The 21,189-nt window shown below is 42.4% G+C and overlaps 1 protein-coding gene across 10 annotated transcripts in view; it reads left to right on the forward strand.

Annotated features, from left to right (window-relative positions):
• Positions 1–11,401, forward strand: part of NLRP12L (NACHT, LRR and PYD domains-containing protein 12) — a 43,940-nt gene extending 32,539 nt beyond the window's left edge. For all 10 annotated transcript variants that reach the window (XM_013990993.3, XM_013990989.3, XM_013990992.3 and 7 more), the window contains 8 exons: positions 240–410; positions 527–697; positions 2,717–2,896; positions 3,837–4,007; positions 4,116–4,286; positions 4,580–4,750; positions 4,869–5,039; positions 9,335–11,401. In XM_013990993.3, coding sequence (XP_013846447.1) covers positions 240–410; positions 527–697; positions 2,717–2,896; positions 3,837–4,007; positions 4,116–4,286; positions 4,580–4,750; positions 4,869–5,039; positions 9,335–9,416 — 1,288 coding nt within the window. In that variant the 3' untranslated portion in view covers positions 9,417–11,401. The remainder of the gene's footprint in view (positions 1–239; positions 411–526; positions 698–2,716; positions 2,897–3,836; positions 4,008–4,115; positions 4,287–4,579; positions 4,751–4,868; positions 5,040–9,334) is intronic.
• Positions 11,402–21,189: the final 9,788 nt, after the last annotated feature.

Consider the following 21,189-nt stretch of genomic DNA (forward strand, 5'->3'; position numbering starts at 1 on the left):
CATTGTATTATAAACCAATATTTCCTATTTTTCCCCGTTAAATGGGCATTCCTTGAGGGTAGAGTTTGAGTCTTAGTTATTTCTGTGTTTTAAGCATCTAGCACAGTGGTAAGTACTGAACAAATTAATTGTTGAATTGACTGAAATAATTCATTACATCAGTAAGGGGCCAACAGTACAGGTACCTTTAAAGGGGGTTCTATTTTCTTCTCTGAAATGCCTTTTTTTTCCCCACACAGACTGATTTTCTGCCACCTCACATCTTCTTATGGCAGAGACCTCTCCTTAGTATTTGAAACCAACCAGTATCTGACAGATTTGGAATTTGTGAAAAATACCTTGGAAGATTCTGGAATGAAGCTTCTGTGTGAAGGACTAAAACAGCCAAACTGTATCTTACAGACATTGAGGTAACTGATAGCAGGAGAATTTGTTGTCTGTGTTAAGGGCATTTTTTGGGTCAATTTCTATTATGTTGGAGGAGAGTATGGAAAAGATAAGGATATCATTCTTTTGTTCTCTTCAGGTTGTACCGGTGCCTTATCCCTTCTGCTTCTTGTGGGGCGCTGGCGGCTGTTCTCAGCACCAATCAGTGGCTCACTGAGCTGGAATTTAGTGAAACAAAACTGGAAGCCTCAGCTTTGAAATTGCTCTGTGAAGGCTTAAAGGATCCAAATTGCAAAGTACAGAAGCTCAAGTAAGTTGTCACTATTAGTTTCCATACTGCAACAACAACAAAAATTTAAAATAAGATACCCAAGCTGAGTATTTGGATCATAATGTGCCTGATCCAAACACATTTCAAGGAGTCATGGAGAGGAAGAATAAAAGCGGCAATAACCTTAATGACAATAATGATAACCCACACTTATTGAGCAATTACTTTGTGCTAAGCATTGTGCTGAGTGCTTTGTATACATAATTTCCTTTAATCTGCATAAGAGCTCTGAGAGATTCCAATTACTATCCCCATTTTAGCAGATGAGGAAGCAGAAACACAAGGTCATAAGGCTAAGTAACATGGCAAAGGCACAATTAGAAACTGAGATGTGTCTGACTTCAAAATCTATGTAATGACCTTCATAAAAAATGTATCATATATGTATTAGTCAAGGTTCTTCAGAGAAACAGAACCAAGAAGATGTGTGTAAACATAGAAAGACTTATTTTAAGGAATTGGCTCATATGGATTATGGTAGCTATCAAGTTCAGTATTTGCAAGGTAGGCCAGCAGAATGGAGAAAGGGAAGAGCCAGTGTTGCAGTTCAAGTTCAAAGACAGTCTCCTGACAGAATTACCTGAGAGGTCAGTTTTTTTTTTTCCTATTAAAATTTCAACTGATTGGATGAGGCTGATCCTCATTCTGCTCAGCGGGTTAAGGATTCAGTGTTGCTATGAGCTGTGATGTACTGACCTCATCTAAAATTAGAAACATCTAGAATAATGTTTGACCAAATATCTGGGTACCATGACCTAGCCAACTTGACACATAAAGTTAACAATCACAGCATATATGTGGGGTTTCCTAAAGCAAAAGCTCGCCAGCATTAAAGCTTTCTTTATTTAAAAAAAAGTTTTATTGAATTATAGTTGATTTACAATGTTGTGATAATTTCTGCTATACAACAAAGTAATTCAGTTATGCATATATATAAATACATATTAAAGCTTTCTCAATCCCCTTTGAAACACCTTTTTTTTTGGCAAAATGACTCTGTTTAAAATTTCTAAATTGGAGAGATATAGCTACATGTTCTTATTAGCTCTATTCAAGACTAAGTTTGGAGCCTGTTAACTCAAGAGAAAATTGAGAACTCAGAGGTTGTAGTGTAAATCATATAAATTCTTGAAAGTGATGGAAGAAAAAGTTGATGGGAAATTGTTCAAGGAATTGGACTACTTAACATGGAGAAACAAAGACTGAGAAGTCAAGAAGGTAAAAAAAACACTCTTTGTGCCAAAGAAGAAATATTATATGGATGATGGTGATGAGCTGGGTCTCTCTAAAGATGGCAGATTAATTCATAAAGAACTTAGAGGGAGTTCCATCTTGGCTCAGTGGAAAACGAATCCGACTTGTATCCATGAGGATTCAGGTTCAATCCCTGGCCTCGCTCAGTGGGTTGGGCATCCGATGTTGCCATGAGCTGTGGTGTAGGTTGCAGACATGGCTCGGGTCCCATGTTGCTGTGGCTGTGGCGTAGGCCGGCAACTGTAGCTCTGATTCAACCCCTAGCCTGGGAACTTCCCTATGTCGCTAGTGCGGCCCCAAAAAACAAACAAACAAAAAGAACTAAGGTAAGAGGAAAAGAAAGGAAAGATCTTTTGACTATAAAACGTATTAAGAAGGATTAAGGATTATAAATCATACTAAGGATGATATATCTCTTCGCCCCCCGGGATTTGAAAGAAGATATTGAATAGAGTGCTAACAGGGAATTAAAATGAGTTATTAGGTCATGTTGGTATTTCCTCCCAATTCTTTTTTTTGGGGGTGGCAGTCAACATTTTTTGAGTTCTCATTGGGGGACACAGTGTTGTGGGAGCAATGTACAAGTCCTTCCCACGTATAAAAGGGGGCTGTGATATATTCAGGGTTGGGGATCTTATGTGGAGGGACCTTTATTTTCTATGTTCATGATGTTTTGTGGGATAGGGAGTGAGTAGGATGATAAAGTGGCCAATTCTGTGTCTGTTCATCTTTCTTTCTTGCCAGGTTGTGTGCTAGCTTTCTCCCTGGAAGCTCAGAGGCTGTTTGCAAATATCTTGCCTCTGTTCTCATTTGTAATCCAAACCTCACTGAGCTGGACCTGAGTGAAAATCCCCTGGGCGACACAGGGGTGAAGCATCTCTGTGAGGGTCTCAGACATTCCAACTGTAAAGTGGAGAAACTAGAGTAAGTTTTTAGAACTAACTGGCATCATCTCATGCCTATTGAACTTATTAAATGCCTGCTATATGCCAGGAGTTATGCTTGCTGCCTGCCAAAAGTTATTTCACATAATTCACTCCCTGCAATAACTATATAGGGTGGGTTTTCTTTTTCTTTTTTTTCTTTTTTGGTCTTTTTTAGGGCTGCACCCATGGCTTATGGAGGTTCCCAGGCTAGGGGTCGAATTGGAGCTGTAGCCGCTGACCTATGCCGCAGCCACAGCAACACCAGATCCGAGCTGCATGTGCAACGTACACCACAGCTCATGGCAACACTGAATCCTTAACCCGCTGAGCGAGGCCAGGGATCGAACCTTCATCCTCATGGATGCTAGTCAGATTCATTTCCACTGAGCCACGACAGGAACTCCAAGGTGGGTTTTCTTATCCCCACTGTACAGGTGAGGAAACTTTGAGGATGGTAAGGGGGAAGTGACATCACTAAAAACTGGTATAGTCAAGAAGTGACTCCATAGTCAGTCTCCATATCCTGTGCTCTTTCCAGTATGCTACCATCCTTCGTGTTTGCAGGAATGATGCTAATTAAATATTAACTCTGTAAAGAATGCCTACTGTGTACACAACACTGGGCTAAATGTGAATGGAGTTTCTAGATGGACTACAAGTGACAGGGCTGCCCTTAAGGACACACAGTTGGAGAGCAACACAGTTCAGTGTGTAATCAAATGTCTAAGACTGTAGAATCACTTAAATGCCAGATGAGCCCAGGGAAAGAGAAGAGGTCACTATGGACTGGAGACCTCAGAGGAGACTCTGTGTAGGTGGTGGACCAGGAACTGGAAGTTGAAGAATGGCCAGGACTTAGCTAAATGGGGAGGCTGGGAGAACATTCCAGGAAGCTAAATGACAGCAGTGGCTGATTCTCCTTCTTTGTCTCTGGGTAGCTTGAGCACATGTTCCCTGACAGATGCTAGCTGTGTGGAGCTCTCTTCTTTCTTGCAAGTGAGTCAGACTTTAAAAGAGCTGTTTGTGTTTGCCAATGCCCTTGGGGACACAGGAGTACAGCATCTCTGTGAAGGTCTGCACCATCCGAGTGGTACAATCCAGAATCTTGTGTAAGTGGCTGCTTGTCTTTGTCCTTTTCATGGGCCTTGGCATTTGAAGTTCAGTAGAACTCCCTGCTGCTATGGTTAACAGCCACCTTGGTGTCCCCATCCCTCCAGGCTATCGGAATGTTCCCTCTCTGCAGCTTGTTGTGAGTCCCTGGCCCAAGTCCTGAGCTCCACCCGGAGCCTGACAAGGCTGCTTCTAATTAATAACAAAATTGAAGATTTGGGACTGAAATTGCTGTGTGAAGGATTAAAACAGCCTGACTGTCAGTTAAAGGATTTGTCGTAAGTATCATGGACAGTAGCCACAGGCAGAATTTTTTGATGTTTTAGCAACTCCCAAAATTAAATGATTATTTTTTGGCCTGGTGATACAGTCTCCAAGGAAACAATAAATGAAGGTCCAAAAAATTTAGGGGGAATAAATCATCCCCTCTTCACAATCTCTGCTTGGCCCTGGCCCAAGGGATTTTTTTTTTTTATGTGACACTTTGATTCTCTAACAGGTAAACCCAAAATGTAAAGTGACCCAGTGCAGATGAAATGATACCAGCCTTCTCTACCTTATTTTCTGGCAGACTGTGGACCTGTCACCTGACTGGAGAGTGTTGTCAGGATTTGTGCGATGCACTGTATACCAATGAACACCTGAGAGTCCTTGACCTCAGTGACAATGCCTTAGGGGATGAGGGCATGCAGGTGCTGTGCGAAGGGCTGAAACACCCCTCCTGCAAGCTGCAGACCTTGTGGTAAGTGCATAGGGACTCTGTCCATTGGGCTCTTGTTCCAGTCTATATATGAAGAGGAGGGTCATTACAGAACTTGGGGTAAAACCAATTTCTTTCTCGAATACCCAATCTCCCATAGGCTAGCAGAATGTCATCTCACAGATGCGTGCTGTGGAGCCCTCGCTTCTGTCCTCAAGAGAAATGAGAACCTAACGTTGCTAGACTTAAGTGGAAATGACCTCAAGGATTTTGGAGTTCAAATGCTCTGTGATGCACTGATTGATCCCAAATGTAGACTACAGACGTTCTAGTAAGTTATTGGGTGGAGGGTGTGAGGGAGGGAGAGGGTCAGGACAGGCATGTTGGATTTGAACATAGCCGTTGCAGTGAGAAAAGAAGAAAAACTGAGGGCAGGCCATGCCTAGGCAAAATAATCAAAGTAAGTGAAAGTTCCAGTAGGCCTTTTCCTTGGGTGCAAGGGCAGGGAGAGAGGTAAGAGAACAGGCAGTACTGGATCTCGCTGCTAAGAAACACAACATGGTGGAGGAAAAAGAGTGCCAGATCCAGGTTCTGCTAGGTCTGTCTTAAATACAGGGTCTAGCATCTAGTAGCTATATGGCCATGCTTACTTAACATCTCTGAACTTTGGTATCCTTGTCTATAAAATGGAGCTAACAGGAGTAGTACCTGATTGCCTGGTGTTAGCATGGGGATTGTATGAAGTGAGGTGTTAATTATGAATATACAGCGCTGGGCACATAGGAAGTACTCCATAAATGGAAATACCCTTGGCACATAGGAAGTACTCCGTAAGGGTGTTAGACCCTTTCCCTTTCTTCTTCTAACAACTGCTAGAGGGCTTTATGTTTACATTTTGAGAGTCTTCAGGACTCAGGGGGATGACGCTGTTATAGAATTACAATTACAGAAAGTGGAGGTCTTCACCCTTTCCCGTCAATATCCATCTGCCAACTCAGCAGGCTGGCCTAACACACAAAGTAATTCTTAATTAGGTTATAGCTATGCTCTGTTGGCAGCCAACCAGTGGCCAAATGGCCATTTATTTCTGGCATTCAGAATTGGAACACATAATGGAAAATGAAGGCCGAGTGCAAAAATTCCACATTCCAAAGCCAATTTGATGGATTGAAGCGTAAATGAAAATAGCATAAAGGCCTGATTACAAGTCTGGCTGAAACAGAAGCTGGTTCTCTACTAGCACAGTGAAGTCTGTTAGTTTCAAAGGCTTGAGAGTGTGGTGATTACTGCCCAGGAAGAGGGAATTATTCACAACATAATAAGTCTGAGGGGTTTAGGGACCTCTATGGTGTCTTTCTAAGAAAAAGGTGACTGGAGCCTGTATTGTCAACAGGTTGAAATGAACTGAATGATCAATCCTAATGTTTCTTTAAATATAGAGTAATTTACTGTGGTAGCACTCCCTAGTGTGTATGCTTCAGCAAAGGTCCTAAATAATATCATGGAAAAATTATTTTGTGATGGCATGCCATCATTTGTTTTTTTAGTGTAAATTGTGATACTGTTTCCTATTTCTCTTGCCTTTTGTCTTTTAACCAATGTCCTTCCATCATGCTTTCAGGCCAACCTTCAAATCTTTATAACTCGTCAATCTATGAGTTGGTAACAGTGTGCAGTAATAGCTCAGAATACAAAACAAAGGACACACACACAGAATAGACACCATTCACTGACCTCAAATAAATTTTAAACATTAGAGTGTGTATAACACAGACAACACTGGAGTTTCCGTTGTGGCTCAGTGGTAATGAACCCGACTAGTATCCATGAGGATGGGGGTTCAATCCCTGGCCCCACTCAGTGGATTAAAGGATCCAGCTATAGTGTAGGTTGCAGATGTGGCTCATATCTGTTGTTGCTGTGGCTGTGGTGTAAGCCAGCAGCTGCAGCTCTAATTTGGCCCCTAGCCTGGAAACTTCCATATGCTGCAGGTATGGCCTAAAAAAGACAAAAAAAAAAAAAAAAAAAAAGAAAGACAGACAACGCTGTAATCAATAGAAATATGTACTTACCCAGGTAAGATGAGAGGAAACTGTGGATCATTTAATGTGGTGATGAGCTAGAGAGGGGATAAATCCAGGAGAACCTCCTAAAAGGGGAGTTTTGTTTGGAAAGGGAAAGGCTGAAGGAGGAAGGTTGTTTTCTAAGAGCTGCTTGAGTGTGAGGTCTGAATCTTATTCCTCATTGAATTTTCCCCTATAAACTTTCTGGCTCAGTGCTTTGCATGTAGTAAATACATATGGTAAATCAGTTAGTAATTTAGAGCATCTGGGGGCAAGGCGAGGAGACAGTTAATGATGTGTTCAATGAAGACTAGGTGTCTAGACAGTCATAAGATTGAGGGGAAAAGGTTGTGGCCTTAGAGTGACAATGCTCACCTTTGCTCATTCCATAAGCACTTTCTGAATACCTACTATGTGCTAGGCAGATGTACCAGGTCCTGGGAGATAAGAATGAATGACATCAGACACGATCCGTATTCTTCAGGGACCAGTAGGCCTAGTGGTAGAACAGGCACATTAAACTGATGAATGCAATGGGGTAATCACAAGGTCTTAAGGGAACCATGGCAGAAGACAACTCACTCAGCCCAAGAGGCTCACGGGAAGATTCTTGGGGGAAGGACCGTCTGAGTTGAGTCTCAGGACTGTAGCTGTGGAAATAGGGGTAAGGGTGGAGAAGGCTGGTCCATGCTCGGGACATAGCATGAACAAAGGTAGACAGGCAGTAAAGAGCATGTTTTTTTGGTACTAGATGGGGATATAGGTGGGAAATCTCCAAGAAGTTTTCTATTGTTGGAGCATAAAGTGCAAAGCAAGAGTGTGTCAGAAAATGAGCTTGAGGGGGTTGGCAAGGCCTCATATGCCATGTGTAATTAGTAAGCTCTGTTTGTAGAAACCTGGGAGCACATTTAGCCACCACTCTTTTCTTTCTCATACCTGGGTAATAGTACATTTGGGGACCTTTGCTCACCTTCCCAAAACTAGTCCCAAGATGGAGCATTTTGCTTCCAAAGCTGGTTGGAGAACTAGTCCACTGTTGTTGCTGTTTCTCACTGCCACATGGGCCTCATCTTGACAGCTGATCGTACCCTTTCCCATAGAAGCTTAGTGCCTGAACAGTGATGCCCTGACTGGTCCTGATCCCATCCAGTCCTGCATGCAGTTTCATTATACTTGTGCGTATCTTAGTGCACAAAAAATATGCAGTCGTTCTTTTCTAAAGTGCCATATGTGTCAGGGTCGCTGGGTCTAGAAGAGCTCCTTGAATCAGCCACAGGTATATTATGTGTGAAACCAATCCTTGCTCACAAAGATGTAGGCCCCTGAGTTGAGTCAGGGACCCCACTTAAGCCTTCCTCTTTCTTGAAGATAATTGTATTTTTGGTGCCTTGGTGCTTTTCCCAGGCACTAGGCCTTGGATAAAGCCCCCTGACACTTTCCAAATTCTAAATTTAGAAAGAAGGGATTGTGAATAACTGGTTTCTCAATGCCGAGAAGACCTCCAGGCTTCCTAAGCATATTGGCCTACCTCTTCCCCAGCAATGAGTTCTGCATGGCAGGAGATAAACAGCTTTTGCTAAGTCATTCAAAAAAAATTCCATAGGTCTTGTTATTCTTCCATGGTATTAAATGTTTACTTACTGTACAGGGCTACTCATTTCACTTTGCTAGATAAAGATTAGCTTCTAGCCATTAAAAACTAAAAACTGTACCTCACTACACACTTGAGTTGGTACCTTCTTTTGCAGTCAGTAGGTTTTAATCAGGGACACACATGTGGAATTTGAAGTGCCTGTAGGACACTGGGAAGTTTCCTAGTAGGTAGATGGTTGGACATAGGAGTGTTCTCCAGAGGTGATAGCTGAAGCCATGGCAGTGGATGAGATCCTCTAGGGAGAGTGAAAAGAGAAGAACCTCTGAGGAACTTCTCTGGGGAATTAGTCGTGAGCAATAACAACTTTTAAGAGGTGGGTATGGGAAGGATAACCCATGGAGAAAACCAGGGGAGAAAAGGGTCTTGGAAGCTACGGAAAAAGTGAGTTTCAAGGAAAAATTGTATGAAATGCAGCAGAGAGTTCCAAAATGATGAGTACTGAAATGCATCCTTTGGGTTTAGTAATTAGGAGGCCACAGATGAACTTATTAAGGGCCGTTGAGTGGTGTGATGGGGCTGGAAACCAGATTGCAGCGACTTGAGATGAGAGATAGGGAAGTGTAGAAGGAATGGAGATTCGTTTTTCAAGGTGTTTGTGAAAAAGAGAAGAAATGCGGGTGTCGTAGATGGGTGGTGGTGTTTTTTCTTTTTTGTCTTATTTTAGGACAGGCAACTTTACAAACTGAGAGAATGGAGTCCATAGAGAGGGAGAGATTATAGGTACAGGAGTGGGAACTAACTCCAAGGGAAGGAGTTAAGGCTGAGGGAGGAGGAAGATACCCAAGTGGAGAGAGTAACTGAGTCGTGCTGTGGAGCAGGTATGAATGAGAGTCTTATCCTTGAGAACAGGAAAGGTACTGAAGACATCTGTTGGCTTGACTTGACACAAGATTCTTTTCATTTTCATAGCATTGACACGGATCATTTACATGAAGAAACATTCAGAAAAATAGAAGCTTTAAAAATGAGCAAGCCTGGAATCACCTGGTAGTTTCCAAGGAGAACCCCTGAATCAGCTGCATATAGACCTCCTCTGTCTGGCACCATCTCTAACAGTTGTGCAGTATTCTTGTTCCAAACCTGTTAATCTTTGCTGAGGATGCTAGTGGCAAACAAGCAGTGATTGCTATTTCTTACATAGAACTATCCGCTAAATAGGATGTAAGAGGTGGAAGCACCTTAGTTGAAATGTCTTCAGCAATAATACCTTACATTCATATATTGTGTTACAATGTTTACTATGTTTTCACCCAAACCTTTCAAGGTGGAAAGATGAGGCTCAGAGAGGTTGCGACAAGCTCCAAGTCACACAGCTCATTACTGGGAGAGTTGGGACTGACATCCAACCAGGTTTCCCAGTACTCAGACCAGGCAGGGAAACAATTTAAAAAACATATGTGAACGAGTCCACCTAAAGAAACAAAATACTTGAAATCATTAAAGGACACGAGGATGTACAAACACACATGTTATCTCTTATGGTGCTGATTTTAAGTAAAACTGTAATTCACAAAATAGAGAGCAGTGAGTTGGATTAATAGGGAAAGGCTTCAAAGAGGTGAGACTTGATGGGGTTGGCAGGAAGATACACTGGCCAGTGGCTGTAAGACTGCAGGCAGAAGGGCTATGTTTGTGAACAGCTCACCAAAAGTGCCTAGGGAGAGAACTATTTGCATTGGAGTTTCTTGAGCTGCCACGATATCCATATCCTAGGCTCCTGACGGTGCTTTCCAGTGTCCAGGCTCAACTCCCTTTCTGAACTGTTAATACCTCCCCTATATGTGTGTTCTTGTTCGTGGACTTTTATGACTCACTCCTCATCCCTGACAGTGTATTACATAGCCTAGCATGGATCCTCCATGACCCCATGTTTCTTTCTCTGCCTGGCTTCCACAAAACACCAGATGAGATGGTGGAGAAAGAGAATGCTAGGCAAAGAAAATAGCCCAGAGCCTGTGAAATAGGAGCGATTGTGCCGTGGGACCTGCAGAAAAGAAGGCTGATCCGATTAAAGTGTAGAGCTTTACTACTTACTAGTTGTGTGTCCCTGTATAAGTTACTTGGATTCTTGGAGCCTCCATTTTCTCATCTATAAAATGGAGGTAAATTGATTTTACCTTTTCAGGGCTATTGTTCTCAACATGGTGCCTACCCCACAGTAGGTACTGATTAGTGGTAGCTGTTTTATATGAGTATGTACCTATAATATAACTCAGCTGTGTAGTCTTTGAGTTCCCAGAGTTTCTTGCTGTGTGGTCAGTGTGACCTGTGCATTTGAACTAAATGTGTGTGCCAGAGGCGATGAATCTAGTGGGGGAAGAGACGCACAGTGGGAAGCTATTGCAGGTGAGAGGTCCAGCTGCTCCATGTCCTCATCCATCATCGGATATTGTTCCCTGCTGCCCTGGGAGATTGTAACTCTCAGTTAGGAGACCAGGTCTGACCTGAGAAGAATGGTCAAGGTAGCAGTTTGTTTCCCATTTTCTCAAGTTGTTCTTTCCCTTTGGTTATTTAACACTTATTTATTGAGGATTTATTGTGTGCCAGGTTTTGTGTTAAGTTTTGGCTTTACAGAGATGAATATGCCTTTTCCTGTGCGCTTTGCTACCATGTTCTCTGATTGCCTTGGTGTCTCTGTCAGTCTGGTGAACATCTGCCAAAACTCAGTCACATTAGGAACTCGAAAGATATAATGTTAAATGAAAAACTGCAGAACTCTGTGTGTGCGTGTCCTGTGTGTGTACAAAAGGATAAATGTGCGTGTGTATTTATGTGTCCAGAATGTGTAAGGAAGGATTTATACAAGAAATTGCTAACAGGAGTTACCGCTGACAAGAGGAAGCAGGCAAGCAGGGGTATTGGGAGAACAGGAAAGGAACTTTTCATTTTCATCTATAGCCCTCTATTCTACTTGATGTTTTTAACATGTGCATGTATTACTTTTATAATTAATAAATTTTGTTGTTAAAAATTAAACTCATTCATACTGAGGAGTTATTTTCCTTTTAAAACATGACAATTTAGAAGAAAATACAGGGGAAGCATTTCTAAACAGGTTGTAAAAACCCAAGGGAAAAGATTTGACAACATCAAAATTAAAAATCTCTCATGGGAGTTCCTGTCGTGGCGCAGTGGTTAACGAATCCGACTAGGAACCATGAGGTTGCGGGTTCGGTCCCTGCCCTTGCTCAGTGGGTTAACGATCCAGCGTTGCCGTGAGCTGTGGTGGAGGTCGCAGACACGGCTTGGACCCTGCGTTGCTGTGGCTGTGGCGTAGGCTGGCGGCTACAGCTCCGATTGGACCCTTAGCCTGGGACCCTCCATATGCTGTGGGAGCGGCCCAAAGAAATAGCAAAAAGACAAAAAAATAAAAGTAAATAAAAATAAATTAAAATCTCTCATGAAGTTCTCCTGTGGCACGGTGGGTTAAGGATCTGGCATTGTCATTGCAGTGGCTTGGGTTGCCGCTGTGCACGGATTTGATACCTGGCCTGGGAACTTCCACGTGCTCCAGATGTGGCCAAACAGAAACTCTGTATTAAAAAATCATCTTAAATAAAATTAAGAGACTACTGATAAAATTAAAAGACTATTGATAAACCAGAGGAATATATTTGGCACTTGTATAAAGACAAGACTAATGTCTGTGTCTATATGTATAGTAACAAATGTCCAAATAACAAATTGGTGTGAAAAACACGGAGGACTTCTACTCACAGCAGTGATGAAGTAACAGTAGATTTACCTTCTCACATTAACAATTCAAAAAAGGGACAAAATATGGGAAACAGTTTCCAGACATTGGATAACAGGCAGAGTTGGGACAGATTAAAAAATAAGATGGTAGTTTTAAACAGAACCATATTAGTAGTCATATTAAAGTTAATGGTCTCAGAGCAACCCAATTCAAAGGCTGAGATTAGAAGAATGGAAAAAAAATTTTTTAACGACTCAACCTATGCTACCTATAGATAACCCACTTTAAATATAAAAACACAAATAAGTTAAACATAAAAGATAGGGAAAAGGTACACCGTGTTAACATTAATTTTTAAAAAGCTAGAGTGCCTGTATCATTATCCAAGAACATAGATTGCAAAGCAAAGACTATTAACAGAGATAAAGAAGGCCGTTTCATCATGATAAAGTGGGAGTTCCTGTTGTGGTGCAGCAGAAACGAATCTGACTGGTATCCATGAGGACTCGGGTTTGATCCCTGGCCTCACTCAGTGGATCAGGGATCTGGTGTTGCTGTGGTGAGCTGTGGTGTAGGTCAGCTGTGGCTCAGATCCCATGTTGCTGTGATTGTGGTGTAGGCCGGCAGCTACAGCTCTGATCAGACCCTAGCCTGGGAACTTCCATATGCCACGAGTGTGGCCCTAAAAAGCAAAATAATAATAATAATAATAATAATAATAATAATGTGGTTAATTCATCTTGAGGACATAACAGTCCTAAATATATATGCATCTTAATAACAAATTCAAAATGCAAGAAGCAAAAACTGAACAAGGAGAAATAGACAAATCCACAATTTTGGTCAGATACTTCAACATAATTCTCAATAATGGATAGACCAAAAAGACAGAGGATAAAAATATAGAAAATCTGCATAACACCAATAATATATTTGACCTAATTGATATCTATGTAACACTTAACCCAACAACAGCATAAAACATTCTTTACAAGTCTTCATTGAACACTTAGCCGGGATAGACCATACCTAGATCATATAATAAGTCTCAATAAAGAAAGTTAAAGGATTCAAGTCATACAAAGTGTGTTCTCTGACCACAATGGAGTTAAATTAAAAAGTCAGTAAAAGGATATATGGAAAAGCCTCCAAATATTTGGAAAAATAATCACATCCTTCTAAATAATACATGGCTGAAGAGTAAGTCTTAGGCAAATTAGGAAGTTAAAAAGAATTAAAATAAAAACATGATCCATACAAATTTGTGGGATATAGCTAACACAGTACTTAGATGGAAATCTATATTCTAACTGCTATTTTAGGAAAGAAAGTTTTTAGATTAGTGACCACAAGAAATTAGGAAAGGAGATCAAACTTAAAGTAAACAGAAAAAGGAAATAAAGATAAGAGCATAATACACTCATACTGTATAATTCCATTTTATAAAATTCTAGGAAATGGAAAGTATTCTAGTGTCAGCAGATTAGTGGTTACCTAGTGACAGTGGTGAAGAGGAAGGGATGAATTATAAAGGTGCACGAGAAAACTTGTGTGTGTGATGGATATGCTCACCTTGTTTGTATGATGATTTCAGTCAAAGCTCATCAAATTGTCTTTTTCTTTTTGTCTTTTGAGGGCCGCATGCGGAGGTTCCCAGTCTAGGGGTCTAATCAGAGCTGTAGCCGCCGGCCTACGCCATAGCCACAGCAACACAGGATCTGAGCCAAGTCTGCAACCTACGTCACAGCTCATGGCAACACCGGATCCTTAACCCACTGAGCAAGGCCAGGGATCGAACCCACAACCTCATGGTTCCTAGTCGGATTCGTTTCCTCTGCGCCATGATGGGAACTCCAAATTGTACTCTTAAAATATATCCATCTTGTTGTATGTGAATTATACCTCAGTAGAGCTGTAAACACATATACGCATACAACGACACACAAACATGTCTGGAAGAGTCATTTAAGAGCATCGTTTGTCTAAGCTCCTTATGCCACAGATAAGGAACCTAGGATCCAAACAAGTCAAGGAAGTCAAGGTCACACAGCCTATTCATGATAAGACTAGAATTAGAATTTAAGTGTCCTTATTCCTGGTTTTGCTCATCTTAGTACATATACTAAAGGCGGAACTCAGATCAAAGGAATATGTTGCAAATAGTTGGTTTTCAGTCTTGCATGGCATACCAGTACATGATGCAAAGGGGCAGGTTCTTTCAGTGATGTGCTGGAACTGGCTCATACTGACTGGTGAAAAGTTGATGGTTACATTTTTAGGAATTTTGCAAGTCAGTTGTTAAGGCCATTATTTAAAAATTCATATGATACAAACTTGTAATTAAATAAGTTTTATTAAAGGTAATAAATATTCTAAACTCATAACTTCCTAATTATTTTTATCACATTTTACTATCATCTGTGGTCTTTTTTTTTTCTTTTTTGGCCATCCTGAGGCATATGTAACTCCTGGGCCAGGAATCAGGCCTAAGCCGTGGCTGCAGCAATGCCAGATCCTTAACCCACTGTGCCAGGCAAGGGATCTAACCTATGTCTCAGCACTCCCTAGACACTGCCAATCCATCCGGTTGTGCCACAGTGGGAACTTCTCATCTGTTCTCTTGAGGTTATTCACATATTTGTATTTGTGTAGTGGAAATGCTAAATAATGATGTTCTACCCTGCCTTTCTTTGGTAGCTTGACGTTGGCCATAGTGGGAGTGTTTACAAACAGAAATTGGGAAATGCTATCTAAGGACCTCCCTCTGCCCCTCCCTCTCCTCCTCTCCCTCCCCCTCCTCCCTTTCTTCCTCCTCCTCCTCCTCTCCCTCCCTCTCCTCCTCCCTCTCCTCCTTCCTCTCCCCCTCCCTCTCCCCCTCCCTCTCCTCTCTCTCCTCCTCCCTCTCTTCCTCCTTCCTCCCTCTCCTCCTCCCCCTCCCGCTCCTCCTCCCCCTGGTCAAAAATCTACCAGCACGTTTCTGCCTTACAGTGTCACTTGCCCTGCCATTCAATGCTGTCCTGGAAGGCAACCATCAGTACCTAAGGTCATGAAGGGCAGTCAATAAATGTTTGAGGGCAACTAACCATCCCAGTTTGTCCAGGACTCTCTTGATTCCTGAACATTCCAGGAGACTCTTCAGTCTTGAGCAAGCCATGATAGTTAATCACCCTGGTGTTTATACATTTTTTTAAAAAAGGCACCAAGTGAATAAATTAACCGAAAGCTCTCTCTGTTCTTGGGAAAATTGCCCAACTATATCTCTTTCTGGGAGATAACTAGTGGCACATTTGTGCATAAAGCTCCACATATTACATAATCTTAGTAGTAGCCAGAGGAAAGATGGGACCTTACATGTGGTGGGTGTTCAGAAATGTCCTGGGTAGCAGATGACCTGAGAGAGGCAGGCCTGTAATGGAGGCTCAAGGATGACAGAAAGCTGGAGTCTGGTCTACCAGCTTGTGGCAAACGTAGGTGGCACCTGGACTCTGAATTTGACTCTGGCTCTGCAAACAGGGCTTGGGGAAACCTAAAAGAGGAAGAATAAAAAAAGGTAGCGCAGAAGCTCCCGATCTGGCACAACTGGGTTGGCAGCATCTTGGGAGCACTGGAAAGAGAGTTCAATCCCTGGCCTGGCACAGTGGGTTAACGATCTGGCATTGCCACAGCTTCTTCTTAGGTCGAGACTGAGGCTCGGATCTGATCCCTGACCCAGGAGCTCCCTATGCTGTGGGGCAGGCAAAAGTGGGAAAAAAAAAAAGGTAGCACCAATGAGAGTGACAGTGAGCGTGAATGCTAAAGAGGGTGGCTGCAACTTCGAGGCATTTATTGTGGTTGTTGGCATTTTGACAGCATCAAAGGAGCTTATTAGGAAGGATCTGCCATTCCACTTTGTTTTCTTCTGCTTAAGACTCTGCTCTGGGAGTTCTTGTTGTGGCGCAGTGGAAACGAACCTGACTAGTATCCATGAGGATGTGGGTTCGATCCCTGGCTTCACTCAGTGGGTTAAGGATCCAACGTTGCCATGAGCTGTGGTGCACATCTCAGACGTGGCTCAGATCTGGCATTGCTATGGCTGTGGCTGGCAGCTGCGGCTCTGATTCAACCCCTAGCCTGTGAACCTCCATATGCCAAGGGTGTGGCCCTAAAAAGCAAAAAAAAAAAAAAAAAAAAAGACTCAATTTCACCAAGGGCCAAGTGAGCAGTTGCCTGTGCAGCATGGAAGTTTTCTTTGCCCAAAGACCCTCCCCCTTTCCTCCCTCTCCTCCCGACCCAGACCTGCAATTTTTACAAGTCAGTCTCTCTCATGAGTTAAGGGGCTCAAAGGCACTGTACGGGGAGGAAACAAGAAACTATTCACAGCCTGTTAACATCTCATCTCAGGTTAGTGAATTAGTTCCTGATTGGTTTCTAAAAGTCTAGGACATAGAGAACAAGTGAGCTTTGGCTGTGATGAGATGAGAAGAGGGGAAGGTTCTAGAGCACTGGCAGACCACGTGGAAGCCTGTGTGGGCACGTCAGTAAAAGCCTAAATTGGAGAGGGAGGTAATATAACCTGGGCATGGAAGGGGGCCCCACAAACAAGTGTCACCCACCTCTTAGTTTTATTTATGGTTGGTTCAGTTTCTCTTGCTCACTTAGCTCCTTCTTGCTTTTCCAATCCAGGAAATCTTCCTTGAAAAAAAAGTTCCATCCCTCCTCCAAAAAAAAAAAAAAAGAAAAAGTTCCATTCCCTGGGGTATAGGTATCACACTCTCTCACACCAAGCCACTTCTAATCCCCATCAGAATGATGGGGAGACGGTGGAGGGGAGGCATGGCCTCTCTTCTGAAGGAAACAGATCATCATAATAGTAGTAGTAGCAGGAATGATTACTGTTCAAGCACTCAATTGTGACAGGCATTGGGCTTTGCTATATTTTCTCATTTAATCCTCTGATGTAGCTATTTCTTTTCTTTATGTTCTTTATGAGATGCAGAGTGGTCAAGTAATTTGCCAAAGGTCATGTAGGTAACTGGCAGAGCCAAAATTTGGACCTATCTCACCCCAGGACCTGTGCTCTTAACACCCACACAAGTATTCATATTAGACTCGGGCTGGGGTTGGAGGAAGGAGGAGGTAGACATAAAGGAAGGATTTTTCAATCAACAAATGTATATGCACTTCTAACTATGTGCTGGGCCTATGGGGTATAAAACCTTGAGTAGGCACAGGCTTTGCCCTTAACGAGATTACAGTTGAACAGAGGGGCGATGTGGATTGTTCTAATTGCCCTGCTAGGAAGTGGTGTTGGATCAGGACCGTAACATAGTAACGATAACAGCGGCCAGTTATCGAGAGCATCCTATGTGTCAGATGCTACACATTCATATGTATGAATATGTATGCAAAATAGATATATATTCTATGTATATTTAATCATTGTGACAACTTTGGGATGATTACTGAATTTTACAGATGAGGAAACAAGGCTAGTAGAAGCTTCATTAACTTCTGTGGCTCAGAACAGTGTCTTAATCGGACTCTTCAGAGGTAGAAAAAACTGGATTGAACATCTACTTATGGCTTTTTTTGGTCTTTTTTTTTTTTTTTTTTTTTTTTTTTTGCCTTTTCTAGGGCCGCTCCCGTGGCATATGGAGCTTCCCAAGCAGCCTACGCCAGAGCCACAGCAATGTGGGATCCGAGCCACGTCTGCAACCTACACCACAGCTCGTGGCAACGCCGGATCGTTAACCCACCAAGCAAGGCCAGGGATGGAACCCGCAACCTCATGGTTCCTAGTCGGATTCGTTAACCACTGCACCACGACAGGAACTCCACTTATGGCTTTTTTTTGAGAGAACTAAAGGTATCTGCACTCACCTCAGAGCCTACAAACCAGAGCCACGAGCTGCTTTAAGATCATGTGTACCTCATCCAGCACTTGGTCTGAAGCATCTTGACACTGTACTTTCTTTGCATTTGGAACCTTGAGAACAGTGAAGACCTCTAGAGTCCCATCATTGGCCACCACCACAAATAGATAAAATGGTACATTTTTTGTTCTGCGTAATTTACCACAATAAAAAACATTTATTATATAAAACAACTTTTTTTTTTTTGGATGGGGTACGCACACATGGCACATGGAGGTTCCCAGGCTAGGATTCGAATTGGAGCTGTAGCCGCTGGCCTACGCCACAGCCACAGCAATGCCAGATCTGAGTCGAGTCTGTGACCTATACCACAACTCATGGCAACTCTGGATCCTTAACCCACTGAGCAAGGCCAGGGATCGAACCTGTGTCCTCGTGGATACTAGTCAGATTCGTTTCCACTGAGCCACAATGGGAACTGCAAAACATCAACTTTTATACAAGGTTTAATATATATTGCAGGTTTACAGAAAGTCACTTTTCCTTTAAAAAAAAAGTTCAAAAGCTAAATATTACGGAATTCATTATTATTTTTTCCTTTTCTTTCTTTTTTTGTTTTGGCTGCCCTGAGGCATATGGAGTTCCTGGGCCAGGGATCAGATCTGAACCATAGTTTCGACCTAAGCCAGATCCTTAACCCACTGTTCTAGATCAGGAATGGAACCTGTGTCCTAGTGCTCCCAAGTTGTTGCCGATCCCTTTGTGCCACAGCAGGAACTCCTATTATGGACTTCATAATCAGGGCAACAGAGATTTTTTTTTTTTTCCCCAAGGGACCAGCTCTGTCACCACCTTGGCAGTTTTGGAGAGCAGGCTTGCTGCAGTCACATATCTCACATTCTCATACAGGCATACCTCATTTTATTGTGCTTCACAGATACTAGGTTTTGTTGTTGTTGTTGTTGTTGTTGTTTTTACAAATTGAAAATTTGTGGCAGCCCTGTGTTGAACAGGTCTATTGATGCCATTTTGCACTTGCTCACTTTGTAGCTCTGTGCCACATTTTGGTAATTCTCACAATATTTCATACTTTTAAAATAACATTATATTTGTTATGGTGATCTGCGATCTTTGATGTTACTCTTGTAATTTGGGGGGAGTGTGTGTTGTGAACTACACTCATGGAAGACAGAAAACTTAACCAGTAAATGTTGGGTGTTTTCTGACAGCCCCACTGACAAGCTGTTTCACACCTCTCTTCCCCTCCTTGACACAACAATATTGAAAGTAGGCCAACCCTATAATGGCCTCTAAGTATCCAAGTGAAAGGAAGAGTCACTTGTCTTTCACTTTAAATCAAAACTAGAAACAATTATGCTTAGTGAGGAAGACATGTCGAAAGCTGATATGGGCTGAAAGCTAGGCCTTTTGCACCAAACGCAAATACAAAGGCAGGGTTCTTGAAGGGAATAAGAAGCTACTCCGGTGAACACACGAATGGTAAGAAAGTGAAGCAGTTTTATTGCTGGTGTGGAGAAAGTTTTTGTGGTCTGGACAGAAGCTCAAACTAGCCACATTTCCTTAAGCAAAGCGTCATCTAGAGCAAGGTCCCAACTTTCCTCAAGGTTGTGAAGGCTGCAGAAGAAAAGTTTGAAGCTAGTAGAGGTTGGTCCATGAGGTCTAAGGAAAGAAGCCATCTCCATAACATCAAAGGGCAAGGTCTTCACAGGAGGTGCTGACAGAGAAGCTGCAGCAAGTTATCCTGATCCAGCTAAGGTAATTAATGAAGGTGGCTACACTAAACAATCGATTTTCAATGTAGATAAAACAATCTTCTATTGGAAGAGGATGACATCTAGGATTTATATAGCTAGAGAGGAGAAGTCAATACCTGGCTTCAAAGCTTCAAAGGACAGGCTGATGCTTGTTAGGGACAGTAGGTGACTTTAAGCTGAAGTTGATGCTCATTTTAGGATTCCAAAAATCCTAGAGTCCTTAGCGATTATGTTATGTTATGTTATTTATTTATTTATTTATTCATTGTCTTCTTAGGGCCACACCTGTGGTATATGGAGGTTCCCAGGTCCGATCGGAGCTGTAGCCGCCAGCCTACACCACCGCCACAGCAATGCAGGATCCCAGCCATGTCTGTGACCTACACCACAGCTGATGGCAATGCTAGATCCTTAACCCACTGAGCGAGGCCAGGGCTTGAACTCACGTCTTCATGGATGCTAGTCGGGTTCATTAACCGCTGAGCCACGACAGGAATTCCCCTTAGCGATTATTTTAAATCTACTCTGCCTATGCTCTAAAAATGGAATAACAAAGCCTGGATGATAGCACATCTGTTTACAACATGGTTTGCTGAATTTTTTAAGCCCACTGTCAGGACCTACTGCTCAGAAAAAAAAGATTCCCTTCAAAATATTGCTACTGATCATGCACCTGGTCACCCAAGAGCTCCAATGGAGCTGTCCAATAAGATTAATGTTGTTTTCCTCACAGCTAACACAATATTCATTCTTTAGGTCAGGGATCAAGGAGTAATTTTGACTTTCAAGTCTCATTACTTAAGAAATACATTCCACAAGGCTATAGCTGCCACAGATGGTAATTCCTCTGAAGGATCTGAGCAAAGTCAATGGAGAACCTTCTGAAAAGAATTCACCATTCTAGATGCTATTAAGAACATTCATGGAGTTCCTCCTGTCGTTGCAATAGGTTTGTGATCTGGCTTATCTCTGTGGCGTTGCCAGTTCAATCTGATTCCTGGCCCGGGAACTTCCGTACACTGTGGGTATGCCCCCCCCCCCAAAAAAAGAACACTCGTGATTCGTGGAAAGAGATAAAAATATCAACATTAACAGGAGTTTGGAAGAAGTTGACTCCAACCTTTATGATGACTTTGAGGGGTTCAAGACTTCAGTGGAGGAAGTCACTGCAGATGTGGTGGAAATAATAAGAGAACTAGAATTAGAAGTGGAGCCTGAAGATGTGACTGAATGGCTTCAATCTCATGATACAACTTGAATGGATGAGGAGTTGCTTCTTATGAATAAGAAAAGAAATTGATCTTTTTTTTTTTTTGCTTTTTTTAGGGCTGCACCTGAGGCATATGGAGGTTCCCAGGCTACAGGTCAAATTGGAGCCACAGCTGCTGGCCTACACCACATCCAGATATGAGCTGTATCTGCAAGCTACATCGCAGCTCA

This window comes from Sus scrofa, chromosome X (genome assembly GCF_054392235.1).
Source record: "Sus scrofa isolate SSC_HxYL_T2T_F1_AM1 chromosome X, Sscrofa_HxYL_maternal_Yorkshire_Landrace_v2.0, whole genome shotgun sequence".
Classification (NCBI taxonomy): Eukaryota; Metazoa; Chordata; class Mammalia; order Artiodactyla; family Suidae; genus Sus; species Sus scrofa.